The following is an 18816-nucleotide window of genomic DNA, read 5'->3' as shown; positions in this document are numbered from 1 at the left end:
GATCCTATTCTAGATACTGGGGGTACAAAGGCAAAAGAGCCCTGGAGAGGATGTTATTACCCTAGGAACACTGTTACTGGCTTGGCTTAAAGAGATTCACACTTCATTCCTTCAGTAAATGATCACAAGCACAGGCATTCAGTGACACAGTGGTGAGTGAAACAGGCACAGTCCCTGCCCTCGAGGAGCCTACTGTGAGTGATGGGTGGGACTCAGGAGACGGAATTAATGAACTGAGAATCAATAATAGTAAGCTTGCAAATCTGTTAACAATGAGAAAAGAGAGGCACATGGCACTCGGGAAGCACACAATAGGGAAGTGAATCATTCCTGGGAAGACATGGGCAGAGAACACAAGAGGAGCAAGTGGGAGCCGTGGAAGGAACAGCACTGGCTGAGGCTGTGTGATGGGCCAAGGAGACTGGTGCACTTGAGAAATGAAAGAAATAGAGAATAACATGGGCAAGAAAGCAAGGAGAGCATGATGAGAGGGAAGCTGAAGAGGCAGCAGGGGCCCATCCACACAGGGCATCAGAAGCTACAATGAAAGCTTTTGTTCTTTACCCCATGAAATGCAGGGAGCCATTTAAGTGTTGTTCATGCAGCAATAATATGGTCAGATTTACTTTTCCGACTGATCATTCCAGCTTCAGTGTGGAGCCAAAGTGACTTGGAGAGACAAATTTTGAAACCATTGCAGGCATCCATGTGGGAGATGATAGCTGTGTGGATTTAGGAGATGGTGATGGCAATAAAAGAGATAATTACTGAAATGCATATAAATAAAACCTGCTGCTGGGATGGATGCAGAGAGTGAGGGGCAAAGAACTGTGGAGGATGACCACAACTTTTTGGTTTTCATAACAAGGTGGGTGATGGTGCTGTTTATGAGCTCAAGAAACAATGGGCAAAGTATAGCTGTAGAGAGAGAATGGGTGTATTTGGGGCAATCTGAGCTGGAGATCTACTCTAGAAAAGGAGGCAGTTAAAAGTGCAGGTCTGGAGCTCTGGAAAGAAGTCTGAGCTGGAGGTAAAAATGTGTGATTTATGCATACAGATAGATGGTATCTGCAGCTCGGGGTTGATGGAGACACCCAGGGAAAGAATAAAGAGTAAAAGGAGAAAGAGGCTTAGAGAGAGAGTAGAGAGTCTACAGCACTTAGTGAGTGGGTAGACAATGATATGCCTGCACAGGAGGCAGAGGAGGAGTGGCCAGACAGTTAATAAAACAACCCAGGAGTGTAGAGTGCCCTAGAGCCAAGAGAAGAGTGTTTCAAGAAGGAAGGAATAATCAGCTGTGTCAAACACTGCTCCTAGGATAGAATCAAGCTCCATCCAAAGGAAAGTGAAGGTGTTGGATATGTGTTAGAAACCCTTTCCCAACTAAGTTCCAAGACGTCCCTAGACTTAAGTGGTGACCATGAACCAACAATGGAACATACTTGATCCAGGGAATCTATCTGGAAAGGCCAGCCAGTGGTTTAGAGAGATTCAGTGAGCTCAGCCAACAGGCATCAGGGCTGAAATCACAAACTCTATACAGGAAGTGATGAGGAGGAGTTATACTTGGCTGGCCCAACCAGACTCCAGGTACAGGGACAGGAACAAGCCCTGGGACATGGCCAACCCAATGTCCACTTTAGCACCCTTTCAAGGGCATTTGCTTGAGTCACTGTGGAATTGTACCTCTGTTGAAAAAGTAAGCATGCCAACAGCACTTAAAGGTGGGTGGTACAGGTACAGAGGAAATGTCTCTGGGACTGAAGGGCAGACAGCATTCCCATGTGGCTCCTTCATCTGAGAGGAAGAAAAGAGGGACAGAGACAGAGCATGGGCTAGCCCTGTGCCTGGTGCAGAGTCAGACGAATCTACATGAGGCCTTACATATAAGTTCTCAACAGAGCAGATGAGACACTATGATAAGACTTATGGGGAAGCACATAAGGGTTGGCTCATGGTGGGGTCTCCTAGCAATACGATGGGCTGTCTCAGGCAGGCACTGAGCTCATCATCAAACAGAAGCTCAATTACTACTACTTAAAAAAAATCAACTTAAGGGGCACCTGGGTGACTCAGTCGGTTAAGCATCTGACTCTTGATTTTGGCTCAGATCATAATCTCACACCTTTGTGAGATGAAGCCCCGCATCGGGCTTTGAGCAGACAGCATGGAGCTTGCTTGAGATTCTCTCTCTCCCCCTTTCTCTTTGCCCCTCCCCTGCACACACTCTCTCTCTAAATAAATAAATAAGTAAATAAATAAATGTTAGCTTAAATGTACTGATCTATTACTGGGTGCCAAGTAATGTGCCCAACACTTTTCATACATGAAGTCATTGAAACTTCTAAAAATTCAGGAGGTACTAGTTTTGTTTCCCCTTTTATATAGATTAAGAAACTTCACAGAAGGGTTAAATGACTTGTCCAAGGCCATATAACTAGTGAGTTTCAGAGATGGGACTCTGTGTACAGGGCTCACCCCCTTATCACTATAATGAACTGTCCTTGACAGAGGTGTAGTTAAGGACATGCCAGGACTGGGTCCACAAAGAAGTTTGGCTATCTGACTCACCGGCCAGAAATCCAGAGGAATTTTTCAGAGGAAGAACTGGAAGCAACATGGGAGGTGTGTTACTTTTGCTCTAAGCCACCCTCTTCATGAGAGTCAAACTTCATATTGTATCAGTCTCCCAGTCCCTTAAAAAGCCCTCTTTCTGGCCTTGGGTACTTTCTATCCACTAAGCAGGGATAAGCCTGGTAACTGAGAGAAGGGGGAGGGACTTGGATGTGTCCTCTTCATCTCTGCCATCCACTGGGAGCCAGCCTGAGAATAGTCCACGTAAATCAGAACCAGCAGCTATGCACCAGGTGGTAAATTTATCCAACTGGAGTAGCTTCAAGCCTCTACCTAAGTCCCTTGTGTGATGTAATCATCAAAAACAATCTTATGAACTCAGCCCGCACTGACAGGAAACTACTGTCTCTACATGAGGTTGCATGCCCAACTTTATACCTTAGCCAACCGGGCCCTCTGAGCTCTGAACACTCCCAAAGGCCAAACCTGTCCTCTCAAAGATGTTGCTGCTGCCCTCTGTCCTCTGTCCATGAAATCACTGATGTCTTAGAATCCAGATTCCTCCCAGCTCCAGCTCAGAGTTCACATCTGGCTTTCAGTGTACTACCTACTCACTGCTGCATATGGAAACCTGGTGCCCAAGGAATAGCTCTTGGTCTCTTGAAGCCTTCCCCTCTCCCTCAGTATTTCCTCCATATATAGAGTCCAGTCACCATGCTCCATCTCCCTACCATCTCCTCCCATGCTGCCAAACAACCATCCCAGTTTACATTCCCCAAGGATTCCTGATATCCACCAAGGGCAATTAGCTTTGCTTAACACTGTACTAGTCAGGTCACTCTGGTGAGGCTTATCCAGTTGTTGACTCTACCCTTGGAGAGGGGGCTCCAGGGTAAAGACAGGTCAAGAGCATTGCCATTCAAAGTGTGATCCAGGGGCGCCTGGGTGGCGCAGTCGGTTAAGCGTCCGACTTCAGCCAGGTCACGATCTCGCGGTCTGTGAGTTCGAGCCCCGTGTCGGGCTCTGGGCTGATGGCTCAGAGCCTGGAGCCTGTTTCCGATTCTGTGTCTCCCTCTCTCTCTGCCCCTCCCCCATTCATGCTCTGTCTCTCTCTGTCCCAAAAATAAATAAATGGTGAAAAAAAAAAAAAAAACAAAAACAAAGTGTGATCCAAAGACCAGAAGTATCAGTATCACTTGGGAGCTTATTACAAATGCAGAATCTCAGGCCCCATTCCAGATGTAATCAATCAGCACCTGTATTTTAACAAGGTATGTAGGTTATTCAGGTGCATACTAAAATCAGAGATCAGTGACTTTGGAGGAATGGCAGTCAGAATAAGACTTCATGGCTTAGAGAGTGGAAGATTCACATGAGACTTACTTCTTGCTTTCAAAAAGTTGAAAAGCCACTGTGGATGATGGAATAGATTGATCCCTTTAATTTTAAAAATTGGAGCTAATATCACTGGGTAGAGTGATGGGGGTAAATTAGGGGCCAACACAAAGAAAGGTTTTTATGTGGAATCACTATCCAGCTGAGGCTCAAGCCTGTGATACAGCACTATAATGTAGAGAGGAGCATAAAAGCAGTCATAGTTCCCCAGTCCTATTCCAGAGTTGGCCCTCCTTTGTATCTGCCTACTTTGTCTCTACGTGTTCTCACCTCCTGGGCTTCTGGAATGCTTAACCAAGCCTTCAACACTTCACTGTCATGGGACAGTGACTTTTTTTCTTTGCTTATTGACCCTGCTTCCCACCTCAAGTCGGCATCCTTTGATTCCAGTGATACCCATGTCCTGGGTGAGACATTCTCCTTGTCATCTTTAGAGACATGAAACTCCCATGGGGTCAACCCCCAAGTCCCCAAGTTACCCACAAAAGCAGGAGAATGTGTCACCAACAATGAAAGACACTATCTGGAAATTTGGTATTCTCCCATCATGTAGAGGGCCTCTACAACCTCTTATAACCCTTCTGAGATTGAGATTCTATGGTTTTATGAGATCAGTCAAAAGCAATGGGTTTCAGATCAGAAATACATGAATTTGCATCCAGATTCCATCCTGACTGGTTGTGTGACCTTGACCAAACCTGTTAACCACCATGTGATTTGATATCCTCATTTGTAAAATACGGAGTAAATGCCAAGTTCACAGGGATTTTCAAAGAATCAAATGTAAGAACAGAGGTAAAAAAGTTTGACAAACTCTGAGGAACTGCTCACGCATGGGGCAAAATGATGGCATGGCCTTGGAACTAGTTCCAGGGTTGGTAGGTGGGCGTTTCTGTGTCTATAAACTGTGGGTGCACTATGGGTACTGGGGTGATGCTTCCTTGCAACCTGCTGCCTGAGTTCATCTAATCCTTAGAATGAAGGGAGGCAGAGACCCCCAGAGTGATTCACTTAACTCTCCTCCTATAGGCAAGGCCTGTATCAGGCTTACATCTGGATGACTTAATGGCAGCAATAACAAAATGTGGCAACAAGGGATTAACGATTCATTCTCAAAGTGCTCTCACTGGCTACAGGCCCAATTCTATAGCTTTATTTCAGAGAACTTCCCTGTAAAGATATGGAGCAAAAATAGAAGTCTCAGATAAAGAACGTCTAATTGCAATTGACAAAACCAAGTAAATCCCAGTGGATGCATAACCCATGCTGGTGATCATTGCTGATGGTAAAGAAAGGAAATTGGCTCTCGGGAACACAATTCCTAATAGCCGCAGTCTTTAAAATATACAGTCGCCTCCTAGCTATCTAAGGGCATATTATCCCCAAATCTTACTGTGCTGGCAGTTCACCCCTGTCTACTTAATGACTTCTCTTGTTGGAGAGTTTTTCTGTCTTTACTCTGGCTTTGCACGCATCTGGCACCCAGGAGAGAAAACCTTTCAAACTCTGACTCTGAGCTGCTACCTCAATGCCAGTGAAGGTTTTAAGGATTGCAGACATCTCTGATTATGGGGGGTTTGCCAAGAGGAGGCAACAAGGAAAAGGTGAGAAAGCTGGGCAACTTTCTGGCTCTTCTAAAGTCAGGTATGTACCATATCCCTTCTTGATTTTGCTGGAAGCGAATTCTCAGAATGGTAGGCTATTTTTAAGATGGAATTTAAGTCCAAGATAGGAAAAAAGTTGGTAGGAAAGCATCTGGATACTTCATTAGATTCAAGCCTCCAGACTTTACAAATTGCATCCCAAGGCATTGAGAGCATTTGTAATTGTGATCATGAACTACTTTGGCAGTCTTTGAGGATTGAAATTGTAGCAAACAGGAGGGGTGCGAGAAGCCTGGGGAGAAACAAATGCTGTTGTTGACTTTTTTTTTTAATGGGAAAATGTGGATTCCAGATATTTCACAAGAGTAAAGTGTGATGTTGATACAGGAAAAAAAACACACAGACTGGATGATTAAATCACATTTTTTCCCTTACCATTTACTACAGGAAGGAAGAATCACTAGAAATCAGCACAGGCTCTGCATCCACCAGTATCCAACCAGGAAAAGGGAAACGACTCCAAACATTTAAAATGGAACATATTTACTAGAGAATTGACACACGGGGATCAGGAGAAGATGGTGAGGCAACCGAGACAACAGCAACACCAGGAGTCATTACCCAACCTAGACCGGAGACAAAAGGAGGTGGTGGTATCATCAGAGCCCAGAGGTCGGGGTCATCCAAAAGAAGTTAGGATTCTGGAAGTGGAGTCATGGAGGGGACACAGTCACCGCCAAAGAAGGAGCCTGAAGCCAAGAGGGAAAGGCTTCTCCTTCCTCTTCCTGTGTAATTAATGTCTCCTTACTGGCCAAACCCAGATACCAGTTGACATGTGGCCCAGGAAACACAGCCTGCAGGGGTCACCTGTACATCCCAGGCAGCAAGGGAAGAACAAAGGAGGGATGTGAGGCCAAATAGGCCAAGGGCCACCAAGGGCTTCCTATGAACAAGTGATGATATTCATTGCCACTTTGGAGAGGTGTCTGGGCTTATAATCCAGGAGGAATGCCCAGGACCGTGTGTTAATTTCAGCAAAGTCAAGGCCAAGTTAGAGAAAATTGTGGCTGGCTTTCGGGACAGCTAGGTGTTAAACTAGGTTGCTCAGCAGGTACTGCTTACTGGTATTTTGATCTAGAATCTTATCTGGATCAGCCAGATTAAGACGCCTTTGTATATGCCTGTCCCTGCTGAGTTTGCCACCTGCTGTATCACGCAGTTCCATTTTATACCTGCTTTTCTTGAAATTATCTCCCCTCATGCCCTCTTGCCAACATATCATATTCTAATATGGAAGGGATTGATGAACATGTCATGTGAATCTTGTTATATGGGTCAAATTATACAGACTTTGCTCAAATGATATTTAAACTTGACCTTTTTAACTTAAGTTCACTCATCCTTTTCACTTTCCTTGTATATCAACCACCATCTCTAAGCCCTTAACACACTGAGTTCAGTTTTATTATTAATCTCTGGGCTTTCCCTATAATTCCTTTCTTGATATTTAGCCACCACAGCATCCCATATAATTATACAGGGAGACAAGCCTAGATCAAGTTTAAGTAACTGTTGTCTACTTTATTCCTAATATTCTTTCTCTGGTCTCAAGATGATAATTTTTAAAAATTTCTGACTACCTTCCCCACACCTGGGAACGGTGCCTCCCTCACTAGGTCTGGTTGATAATGGAGCACTTGAGAAGGATTATTCCATCATTCTTCTAAGTGACATCACCTAGGATGTTTCTCAAGTAATAAATAAATTGCTTCAATTCATCATATGACAGTAATTGCTTTTAGCCAAGATTTAACTCTGAGTCAATGTCAAGGAGCTGGAAAACACTACAGAGACACGGGTTTTTCAAAGATAGCTTTAGCCTTGTTGGGGAAAACCATTTAATAAGTACTGAGTTAAGTGTAAAGAAGATACAGATTTCTAATATCCCAGCCTCCCTCAATATCACCCAGCTGGTTCTAAGAGGTTGGAATTGACTTCATCACAGCCTATACAACTAAAACTGCTAAATATTGCTGACAGAGGTTGCCCTCTTTTGCAGCTTTAAATGGAGGTTAGCACCTCGTGAGATGGGAATAGCTTTAATTGATTGTTTGAAAGCACTCCGGCCACTCAAATAAATTGTTCCTCAAATGCTGATTCTGCTTGGTCCTATGCATCTCCTGAATCTGTTTCTGGGTGGACCTTGCTTTACACAGCAAATGCTCTGTGTAGGTCAAATTCTAATTCAGTCATGTTACATACAGTAGAAAAGCTGGCTATGTAAAATCCTTATGGTTAATGTCTTCTGGGTGCAGGAAAATTGGTCTTCTGAATTTTTTTTTATGTGTTCGGAATTCTGCATTATAGACTTATTTAAGAGGAGTCATGCCTGATTGATGCCAGACATTGTCATTATTGACACATCCCTTGTAAGGTATCCACGTTCCAGGGCTTCACCACTGGTGAGCTGAGAATCCCTTCATACTTCCCTATACCCTCAACTGTTCCTTCGTGTGCCCAGAAGCCCACAGTGTGAGTGCCAAGACCCTAGCCCGTGACCAGAGAAGGGCCACAAGCAATGGCTAGAGCTGGGTGCACTCTGTAGACTGCTACAGTTAAGGTTAAAGACCAAGATGTGGCTGAGGTAGGCATCAAATCTAAAGGAGGCATCAGGAGCCAGCCTGTGTGGGGTTTAGGGCTCTGCCTGTACCTACCCACAGTGAGAGGTCAGCCTATGCCTAGAGTTCTGACAGGACTTTGGCCAGCAGTGATACTTAGCCCATGGAATGGGACTGGATGGAGCCAAGTGACCTCCAAATGGACTAAACCCATTACCCTGATCTCATTAGCACCAACTCAACTCTTGGCCACAGAGAAAAAGTCCTGGACACTGCCTGATGAGTGGCGTTAGGATTATAATGCTGACAGTGAGGACAGCAAGGTGCTGGGCATGTGAGGTAATTAAGAGACAGTCCTGCTGTCTAGGAGCTCATTACCTGGCAGGAGAGAGAAGTCTCCAAGCTGAAAATCAAAGCTATTACAGGTGTATAGAGCAAAGGGCATGCATGACTGCTTAGCCAAAGCTAGATTACAAAGTTGGTTTTCACCTGTCATCAGTGGTATGGGACATGTCATGGGCATCCCTGAGACCATCCAGTGGCCTCCTCTCTCCCTTCCCCACCCTGGTTCCCTACGGTCCAGACGAGGCTCGCCCTGCCAACAAGGAAGAAGATGCTGAGCCAGCTCAGTGCCAGCAGGACTGGCTCCCTGCTTGCAGAAATCTGTGCACTGAGCTTGAGCCTGAGCCTGGGGGGCTCAAAGCTGCTTAGCTGTGGCAGAGAGGAGCACCCACAGTTTGCACTGGGGATTAAGGGTTTAGTCTGAAGCACAGATGTAAGAGAGGAGAACACACACTCATTGGTGTGCCCTGTGGCCAAGTAGATGGTCCTGTTAGACTTTCCAGGCAGCCAGTGTGAGACAGTGCATGGTCACCCTGAATAGATCGTAGTTCTTCCTGTGGAGTTCAGGGAAGTCTGGGGCAGCTGTGGAACAAGGGAAGCCTTCTCCAGAGCAGTCACTGTAGCGGTGGGCACAAAAGCCCACTGGGATGGTATACAGGCCAAACAAGGTCAGGACACAGAGAATAGGTTACCACGGTCTGAATGGTGAGGCAGAGGTCAAGGCCAGGGTGTGACCAGCAGCAAATGCTAGGACTATTCAAAAGCAGGAGGAAGAACCAAAAAGGAGAGGGTCAGAGCCACAGAGCAGAGGCTGGCTGTGAGCCAAACACAGAATACGGCCAACATGGAGGCCCCACAGGTTGACCAAATAAATTCTCTGGGATGGCAACTCTTGGCCCTGGTCTCATGGAGGTCTGTCCACTGTAAGGGAACAGCCTTGAGGGTGGACTCCTGCCCGTTGCCCAGTGCTCTGGATTCCTGCGTTTCCAAGTGTATTAGTTCTATAGGGCTGTCATGAGAAGTTACCACAATCTGAGTGGCTTAAAGAAACAGAAATGTATTCTCTCACAGTTCTAGAGGGCAGAAGTCCAAAATCAAGATGTCCAGGCTGCCCCTGAGACTGGGTAGAATCCTCCCTTGCCTCCTCTGAACTGCAGGTTTGCTAGGCAATTTCCTCGGCAGCCCACTCCACCTCCGTCACCACAGCATCCTCCGTGTGGGTCTGTCTTCACATGATGTTTCCTTCTTGTAAGGACATCAGTCTCATTGAATTAGAGCCTGCCCTCATGACCCATCTTAACTAAGTACATTTGTGAATACCCTCTTTCTGAATAAGATCACTTTCACAGGAACTGGGGTTAGGCCTTCCACATATCTTTTGGGGGAAGACATTGAATCCACAACACCAGGCTAAGCTCGGGCATGTTCTAAGCAGTCTGGGAATGGGCTGGGAATAGGAGGGAGGTCTTAGCATTTAGCTGAGTAAAATGCAATCACTAATAGGGGTTAGGGCCAATTAGATATGGGAAGAGGATAGGACACCCCTGCTTGGTCATGGGCTGAGCAGCGCAGGAGGCTTCAGGAAGGCCACTATGTCTGGCTTTATTTGTCTGAACAGCACAGCAGGGTGTGCTGGGTCATGGTGTCCCCAAGGCTTTTACTCAGAAACAGAATTCAGTTCTTTCCAACCGACTCTGGCCAAGCTGATCTCTCACGGGATGACCACATTACCTGACCCAAAGGGGGAGGAAGGGGGAGGAAACACTAAGATCTGCCCAGCCTGGGTAGCTTTGCCCGGATCTTGCCTCTGGAACATGCTGCCTACAGCAAGCCTTAGAGCCTGGAAAGGAGGGGAGGCGCGGAAGGGAACAAGAAATCTATAGGAAGGATTAGTGGAAGCACGAGCGGGATCAGAGGGAACGACCGGTAAACACGCAGCACAGAATTCAGATTAGTGCAACGAAATTGAGCAAAGGTAATAAAACCAGAATGGGAACAGCATCGATTGTTGAGATTCCAGGCAAATCCACCATGAACATGTTTTCTTTCTTCTAGCCTTTGCCCCTTGGCTCTTGGAAGCAGAAACACTGAATCACCGTGTTCTGTACTAAAAGCTGATCTACCCTCCTCCCCAAAGGATGGATGGAAAGCAATTCTGTGTTAGAGGCTAGGAGTGAGGTCCAGAGCATTTGCAGCCATGGCTGTTGCTTCCAGGGGCATGCTCAGAGGACTGAGATGTCTATTCTGAGGTGCCTATGCATTCTGCCTCTAAGCCTGACCTCTCCTGGGTCAGCACCAGGTGAGTCCCAGACAGCCTATGCAGGGCTGAACCAGTAGATTTAGGGGACCTCTATCCAGAAACTCCAGAGAATCATCCTCTAGGAAGCTTGGCAGATGGGGCTGCACAGAGTTCAAATACTGGATAGAAAACCAGTGCTCAGTGACTCACAGTGAGCCTAACCAAATGGCAGACGGTGAGTCAGGTGAGGTGAGGCAGAGGGTGGGGTGGGGAGAGCACCCAATGCTTGGCACATGATCTATTACTGTCAATCATCCACTCAACCCATAAGTCTGCTCATGCATGGGGTCGTGTAAATGACCACTGTATGTGTCTGGGCACAGACTAAGAGGTGACAGAAACCACACAACTCCAAGAAAGTGTGCTTGGGGTGTGAATGTGGCCGTGTTGATGAGGCCCCCTCACTCGGGGCTGACTCAGGGGATCCTCTGTATACACTGGCCTGGCCAGTTCAGCATCGCCGCTCAGTGTAGCCCGAGACAGTGGGGGTCAGGGAAGGTTTTGTATAGACTTGATCATAACGGGTGAGTAAGGTAGACAACAGAGGGAGAGCATCACAGTGAAGGGAGGGGCTGTGAGAAGGCAGGCCCTGCTGATGTAATCAGTGCGAACATGGCACAGGATGCAAAAAAGAGGGAAGGAAGTTGAAGAGTGAGGGTCTTTGATTCAGGCTAACTCTCCCAAAGCACAGGGGAGCCTGGTGGCATTTCAATCAGGAGCAGATTCTTATTGCTGGACCATCACTCAGGCTTCAGTGGAGCATACACTAAAAGGCCACCATTGTGACGACAGGAAGGTCAGCCTGGAAGCTGTGACACTAATCTGAGCAGGACTTAATGAGTCTTGGGAATGAGAAGCAGCAGCGAGAAAAGGAGGCATTCTGGAGGCTGTACTGGTCCCATGTGGTGACTAGCTGGTACCTAAGCTGGGAAGAAAGAGCAAGGATGGCCCTTGGATTGTGAATCTGAATTTAATGGCAGTTTGCACAGAAGCGTGGAGACAGGTTTCACTTTGGTCTAAGGAGAATGTCCTGAGAGAGAAAAAGATGTAGTGAAGGCCTCAGTCAGATATGCTCCTTGCTTAGATGCTTGTTTGCAGGCAGCAGAAACATTCACCTGCTATAGGAGAACACCCCACTGGAGAAGCAACATGCGAGAAAATGCCTTCCTCTCCTGTGTTAAGGTTACTGGTTCAGCAGGGAGATTGGTAACAGAAGCTGGCAGCCAGAGTGGTGGGCCCGTAGCCGTAGGTCCATCAGGCTTGTGAGCACCTACCGGAAGACTGCTGACAAAGATCGCATCCTGGATCGAGTACTGGGCTCCTGCCGTGCTCTGCTGTGTCAGCCTAGCCATGCCAGTAGCCAGATGGAACAGCTGTGGCTGTCCGGATCCTGAATGTCACCCATCTCCCTGACCTCCAGTTTGGTCCCTGCTCCTCATCTGCAGACACAGCCCTGGCCTGAGCTTTGGGACCACCAAAGGCTTTGGTCAAGGGGGACCAGAGGACACCCAGGTCAAAGGCTCAGGGACCTCAGCATTGTGTCATCTCAGCTCTCTAACTCTTGCCTTGGTCCATCACAGCAGCTGGGGTTATCATGCTACTGTGTCCAGCCTCCCACCTTATATTCCAACTCCCTAATGAGCCCTTATTTGTAAATTCTGCTTGTCACTTTAGGCTGAGGCTCTCATGGGCTCTCACCTTTCACCCCCACCCTCCATGTTTCTCAGGAACCACAGATCTGGTCCAGCCACCTGCCTGAATCTCACCATTGGTGAGCTTGGCTGCTTCCTCCTATTTGGACCTCAATATCCTCATCTGTAAAATGGGTTTATGATAATAATAAAAGCAACAGCACAAGTTTAAGCACTCAAAATGTATTATCTCATTTATTCCTCTTAACAATAGTTATTATTAGTATCCTCATTTTGCCTATAAGGAAATGGGACAATTGTAACCTCTCTGTGGCTCAAAGTCCCAGGGCTAGTCATTATGTGGCTTTGAAGCACAGTCCTGAGCCCCTTTGCTATGGTATTTCCTGGTTCTTGGCCCATAATCGGTATCCACTAATGTTGACCATGGGCACACAGCATGGTGGGTAAGAGTACAGACTCTCCAGAGAAATCTAAGTTCAGTTCCTGGCTTTATCATTTCTGAGCTGTGTGATTTTCAATCATCAGAGCCTCAGTTTCCTCATCTGTAAATGAGGATGCTAATAGCACCCTATGGGGTAGAGTTGGTGGAAAGCTTAACTGCATTAATGATGTGAAGCCCTCTGCACATGCCACAGGATGAAGGAAGTCTGCAACACACCTGGCTTGTTTCACTGTTCTTTTCCTCATCTTGCTAGACATCCCTGAAGTCCCTGCCCACCCCCCGCCCCCCCAAGAGCTGCTGCCTCTCTCCAGCCAACCTGGCAGGCTGTCTCAGCTGTGGGTCCACCAAGCACGGTCTGTCACTGTGGGTGCTTGGGTTTCAGCCTTTTCCAGAGCACTACATCTGGTCCTAATGCTTCCAGCTCCTGTTCTCATACCATCCCTCAATCCTTGACAGGGGGCATAGCATCCCTGCGGGGGTCCCTGAGGCCCCAGGGTGTCCCAGTCTGCCTAAGCCACCAGGCACCGAGCAGAGCCCTCAGGAGGCTGCTGCGCTGCCTCCCCATCTGTTCTGGGCCCACACACTTTTGTCCCAAAGGCTCAAAGTCTACCTAGTCCAGAATTTATAAGCTGGCCCTGGGAAAGTGGCTTTAGAGGCAGTTGCAAAGCAATCTCAGAGAAGTGTTTTATGGCCTGAATCCTGTTACTGCGGCAAGGCTCTGGTTTTAAAAACTGCCAGGAAAACAACAATAGAGGGTTTCAACATGAAGTGAACGGGAAAGAAAGGAACAATAGAGGGGAGGTGTATCTGACACCCCCTTAAGCAGGAGCCATGCTAGAAACGCATCCATTTTCTCTGATGACCGTCGCCACGAGTCCCAGGGGTGGGACTCTTCCACATCATTTCATGGATGAGGACCTGGGATCAGCAAGGCTGAATGATTTGCCCAAGTTCCCCCAGTCTTAAGGAACAGAATCTCCATATGAGGGCTTGTCTCAACGTCCTTCTCCTTGTGACAGACTGACAGTGGGCACTGGGAAGAGCCAAGGTAGTGAATTGGAGTCTGACAGGGGTTCGGCTCAGGCAGACAGTTAGTGCATCACTCCAGCCTCCAAATGGACCCAGCGTTTCAGACTGGAGGCGTGGCTCAGTTACTGCAGGGGCAGAGAAGGGGCATTCTTTCTCTCATGGTGGACCTGCGACACCCCAAGTCCTTCAGGTGAAATGTGAGCTAGTCACCTGTCCACTGCAGCCTCAAGTCAACAACAGAAAGACATCCAACACTGGCCACAAGAGATTTTACCTTATTTTTTCAAGGCCAGCATCCCTGTTCTCTACCCTCAAACCCACTTGTGACAACCAAATGCATATCCAGACATTGTCAAATGTGTGTGTGTGTGTGTGTGTGTGTGTGTGTGTGAAATCTGAATCAAGTAATTGAACATTTCCTGAGCCACTACTCTGTGAATATACACTTCTGTTCACTGACTAGGCACAAAGATGATCAAGACATTTTTTTTACCTCTAGATCTGCACTGTCCAGAATGGTAGCCACTAAGCCACATGTGGTTACCAAGCATCTGAAATGTGGCTAGTGTGGCTGAGGAACTGAGTTTTTAAATTTATTTTATTACTCATTTTAACTAATTTAAATTTTAAAACTATACTAGTTTAAAATATGTTTACTTGTTAAACACGATGTTTATCTTTTTAGGGTGATATTTCATTTTAACTGTTTGAAATCTAGCATCTGAATTGGGAAGTGCTCTAAGTGTAAAATGTATACCAGATTTCAAAGACTTAGGGCAAAAAGAATATAAAATACCTTTCACTAGTAATTTTAAAATAATAACTGCATGTTAAAATGATGTTTTATATGCATTGGGTTAAATAATACCCAGTAAAATTAATTTCATCTGTTATTTTTTTCTTTTTCAATGTGACTCTAAAAAAATGTAAAATTATAGGGGTGCCTCGATTCAGGTCATGATCCCATGGTTTGTGAGTTCGAGCCCCATATCAGGCTCTCTGCTGTCAGCACAGAACCTACTTTGGATCCTCTGTCCCTGCCACCCCCCCCCCAACTGCCTCTCCCCTGCTCTTGCACGGGCTCGCTCACTCTCTCTCTCTCTCTCTCTCTCAAAAATAAACACTTCTGTAAAAATGTAAAATTACAGACATGGTTCAAGTTCTATGTTTATTGAACAGTGCAGCTCTGAAAGATTTCAAGAGGGGGAGCTACTGTCCCTCAGGGGACCTGGGGGACTGTCTGGAGATATAGTTGGCTGTCATAATTGAGGGACGAAGTGCTACTGGCATCTAGTGGGTAGAAGCCGGAGGTGCCGCTGACCATCCTAACACGCACATGGCAGCCCCCCACCACAGAGAATTACCCATCCCCAAGTGTCCCTAGTGCCGAGGGTGACAAGCCCTGTCCCTGAACATAGATTCTCTGAAGGCGAGGCCAGGAAGTCAGAGACCTGAAGAGCTAGTCAGAGTTAGCTGAGCAAGGAAGCTAAGGCTGCTATCATACTTCGCTCTCCCCATTAACTATGGCCGGGTGCACTGCTATCCCCACTTGTCCGGAAAAGAAGGGAGCCCAGAGAAAAGAAATCGCTTGCCCACCATCGCCAGGCCAGAACCAGGGCAGAGCCGAGAGCCGAACACAGCCTCAACTCCAAATGCCAGCCTGTCCCTGACACACAACGTGGCTCCACAGTTCTCCGAGCTGCTGCTGATCTGAAATGAGGCAGCCTGCGCTCACGGTCTGAACTCCTCGTCATTCACATCCGACAGTTATTATTTACACCAGCCCTTATTGCTACCAGGGGAAGAGCATTAACAAAAACACCCTTTGAAAGGGACATTCTGCTCAAAGAGAAACACTTGCGGGCACCTCACCCATCAAATGAGGCCGAGAAACCAATGGAACACGATGAAATAAACCTGTCAGAGGAGGAACATTCAGACACCTCAGAGGCAAGAGGTAAGAACAAATGTGCCTGATACAGAATTGGCTCTGTTTAAAGAAAACATTATCAGGCTGCTCGACTTGAATAGATCCCAGAGAACAATGGCCCAGTGGAAATGGAGCTCCCTCACCTGCTCTGGAGAAGCAGGGTTTCTCAGTAAAGTGGGTGTGGGCACGGGGGTGGAGTCACTGGCCCCTCACTCTGACCACACAGCCCTGGGGGTGAGGGTGAGGGTGAGGCTGCTGGGCCTATGATGGGGGGATAGTAGGAGACTGACATTTCCTGAAGGCCTACTATGTGCTGCTGTGGAGCAGGGCACTCTCCAGGGTCCCCTAATCATCATCGGTAAAATGACTGTGAAGTGTGACAATTAGATTTGCCAGTGAAAAAAGCCGATGCAACTTGCTTAAAGTCACACAGGTAATGAGTGGCTAGGAGGACACTCCTGGGGCATGGGCAGTGACACGCTGAGCTATGGAGGTGGCTATGGAGGAAAGCTGGGCCAGGCTGTAGCGAATGCTACATGGAGGGTCTGCCCAGATCTCTCCAGGGCTGGTGCACCTCATCTCTATCTGCCAAGCGTGCTGGCTGCTCAAGGCTCACAGATACCTCCTTCTCGGCAGAAGTGCCGTAAGGCGGAGGTGAGCTGACTCTCCAGGAGGCTGTGCACTCGCACGGGAGCCAGTGGCCAATGGCTGGCTGACACAGTGGCACAACTGCTGGCCCCTGACTTCAAGGTGGGGGCAGCTCCCACACTCCAGAGGCCCCTGTAGGCTCAGGCTGACACAGGCCTCCACATCCTCCCTTAGTTTCTTCCCTGCCCTACCCTGTCTTCCTCACTTTCTTCTGCGAATACTCCTCCATGAATGATTTGCACAAGAATCTCTATCTCAGGCTCTGTGTCTAGAGAACCCAGAGACATTTGTTAGCAGTGCTATTTCTTTTTTTTTTTTTAACGTTTATTTATTTATCTTGAGTGCGTGTGTGTGTGTGTGTGTGTGTGTGTGTGTGGAGAGGGAGGGAGGGAAGGAAGGAGGGAGGGAAGGAGGGAGAACATGAGTGGGGGAGGGGCAGAGAGAGAATCCTAAGCAGGCTCTGCATTGTCAGCACAAAGCCTGACATGGGGCTTGAACTGAGGAACCATGAGATCACGACCTAAGCCAAAATCAGGAGTTGGATGCTTAACCAACTGAGCCACCCAGGTGCCCCAGCAGTGATATTTCTGAATTTGGGAAAGGGGGTGGACAGTAGAGGATTGTGAGGTACTGGATGGCCAGACTCCTGTCATGACTGCCTGCCGCACCCCCTTTCCCCCTATGACAAACTAGCCAGTCAGGGACCAGTAGAGAGGAGGCCATTGTCTGAGCAACAACTCTGAGAGAGGTGACAGTAAAAGATTTGAAATCGCCAACGACTGTAATGACAAGAATGAGCCCCTGAGGTAGAATCTCTAGGTCAGCAGCATCCCTTGTCTATCAGGCCCTGAAATGGGCATTAGCCTCTGACACAGATGGGCTCTGCAGCCCAGTCTCTGAAGAGCAATGGATGTTTATGCGACATGAGATCAAACTGCAGTGTATTCGATGGAAGGGGCTGGTATTTACTTCAAACATATACCTACTCTGGACTGGGCACTCCCATACCAGCCCTTCTTACACTCGCCATCTTGTATGGTTTTGGAGTACACCTCCAGAAGACGCTGCCTGTGCAGAGACTGCGAGAAAATGGCGCCCCCTAAGAGGTAACCATGATTACTCCTGCTTCACACATAAGAGAAGTTGAGATCATCACACTGAAAGGGGTTGTCCCAGGGGTGCCTGGGTGGCTCAGTCAGTTAAGCATCCAACTTTGGCTCAGGTCATGATCTCACGGTTTGTGGATTTGAGCCCTGCATCGGGTTCTACGCTGACAGCTTGGAGCTTGGAGGTTGGAGCCTGGAGCCTGGAGCCTGGAGCCCACTTCAGATTCTGTGTCTCCCTCTCTCTCTGCCCCTCCCCAACTTGTGTGTGTGCATGCGTGCTTGCTCGTTCTCTCTCTCTCTCAAAAATAAATAAATAAATAAACGTTAAAAAAAATAAAGGGCCTGTCTGGGACAAATGGTAGGCCTGGGATCACAGCCTGATCTACTTACTTCCTAAGCACAGACGTAGTAGGTCAACTTCTTCCCTAACCTCAGACCACAGCTAAGTTGTCACTTCCTGGGGACACACTCCCTTTGCTCCAGGTATATGTGTTTGTCTATTTTGAACACCGCATACCTCTTGTTTGTGGCACTACTCATGGTTACAGTTGTACATTGATTTGTGTGGCTCTTTCCCTTCCCAGAAAGTCACAGGAACATGTCTTTTTTGCCTCATCGTTGTATGCCTCAATGCCTGCAACAGCGCCTGGCACACAGCAGGTACTTAGTAGTAAGCATTAGAATGGATGAGTGGATAGATGCATGAATGAAAGGAGGGATGGAGAGATGGGTGGATGGGTGAATGGGTGGGTGGCTGGAAGAATAGGTGGGCAGATGGATGGGTGGGGTGGAGGGACTGCCAGTTCCTCTCTGGGGCACCTGGCCTGGAGGATGCCCTGAGCATGGGCCACTCTCAATCCCTTCCCACCCGCCCAGGGCTCTGATGGTCACCTGTGGTGAGGAGGCAGAGTGGAGTCCCCGGGGTCACCTGGGCGCTGCCCATTGGTGCTGACCACAAGGAAGCCAGTCCCCAGGCAGCATGCAGAAGAGAAGGAGAGAAAGAAACACACATGAAAACGTGTGGCACGGTGAACAAAACCATAGTTCTTGTGGCTCTGAAGAGCTCACACTAAACAGCAAAAGAACATCGTGATCTAACACAACAAGGTCCGAAAAAGATTTTTAAAAATGAAACGAGAATAAGATTCAGCATTTATCAAGGCCCCACGACATGCCA

General features: G+C 47.6%; 1 protein-coding gene across 15 annotated transcripts in view; it reads right to left on the bottom strand.

Moving 5' to 3' along the window:
- PTPRT (protein tyrosine phosphatase receptor type T) overlaps window positions 1-18816 on the bottom strand; it is a 1070511-nt gene that overhangs the window by 178168 nt on the left and 873527 nt on the right. For 9 of the 15 annotated variants that reach the window (XM_045444560.1, XM_045444565.1, XM_045444561.1 and 6 more), the window contains one exon: window positions 18531-18587. The exons of the other annotated variants lie outside the window; for them this stretch is intronic. In XM_045444560.1, the coding sequence (XP_045300516.1) occupies window positions 18531-18587 (57 nt within the window). The remainder of the gene's footprint in view (window positions 1-18530; window positions 18588-18816) is intronic. 15 annotated transcript variants of the gene reach the window in all.

The sequence above is a fragment of the Leopardus geoffroyi genome, chromosome A3 (genome assembly GCF_018350155.1).
Source record: "Leopardus geoffroyi isolate Oge1 chromosome A3, O.geoffroyi_Oge1_pat1.0, whole genome shotgun sequence".
In the NCBI taxonomy this organism is placed as follows: Eukaryota; Metazoa; Chordata; class Mammalia; order Carnivora; family Felidae; genus Leopardus; species Leopardus geoffroyi.
Note: the sequence above shows the minus strand (reverse complement) of the source record. Positions and strands in the feature narration are given on the sequence as shown.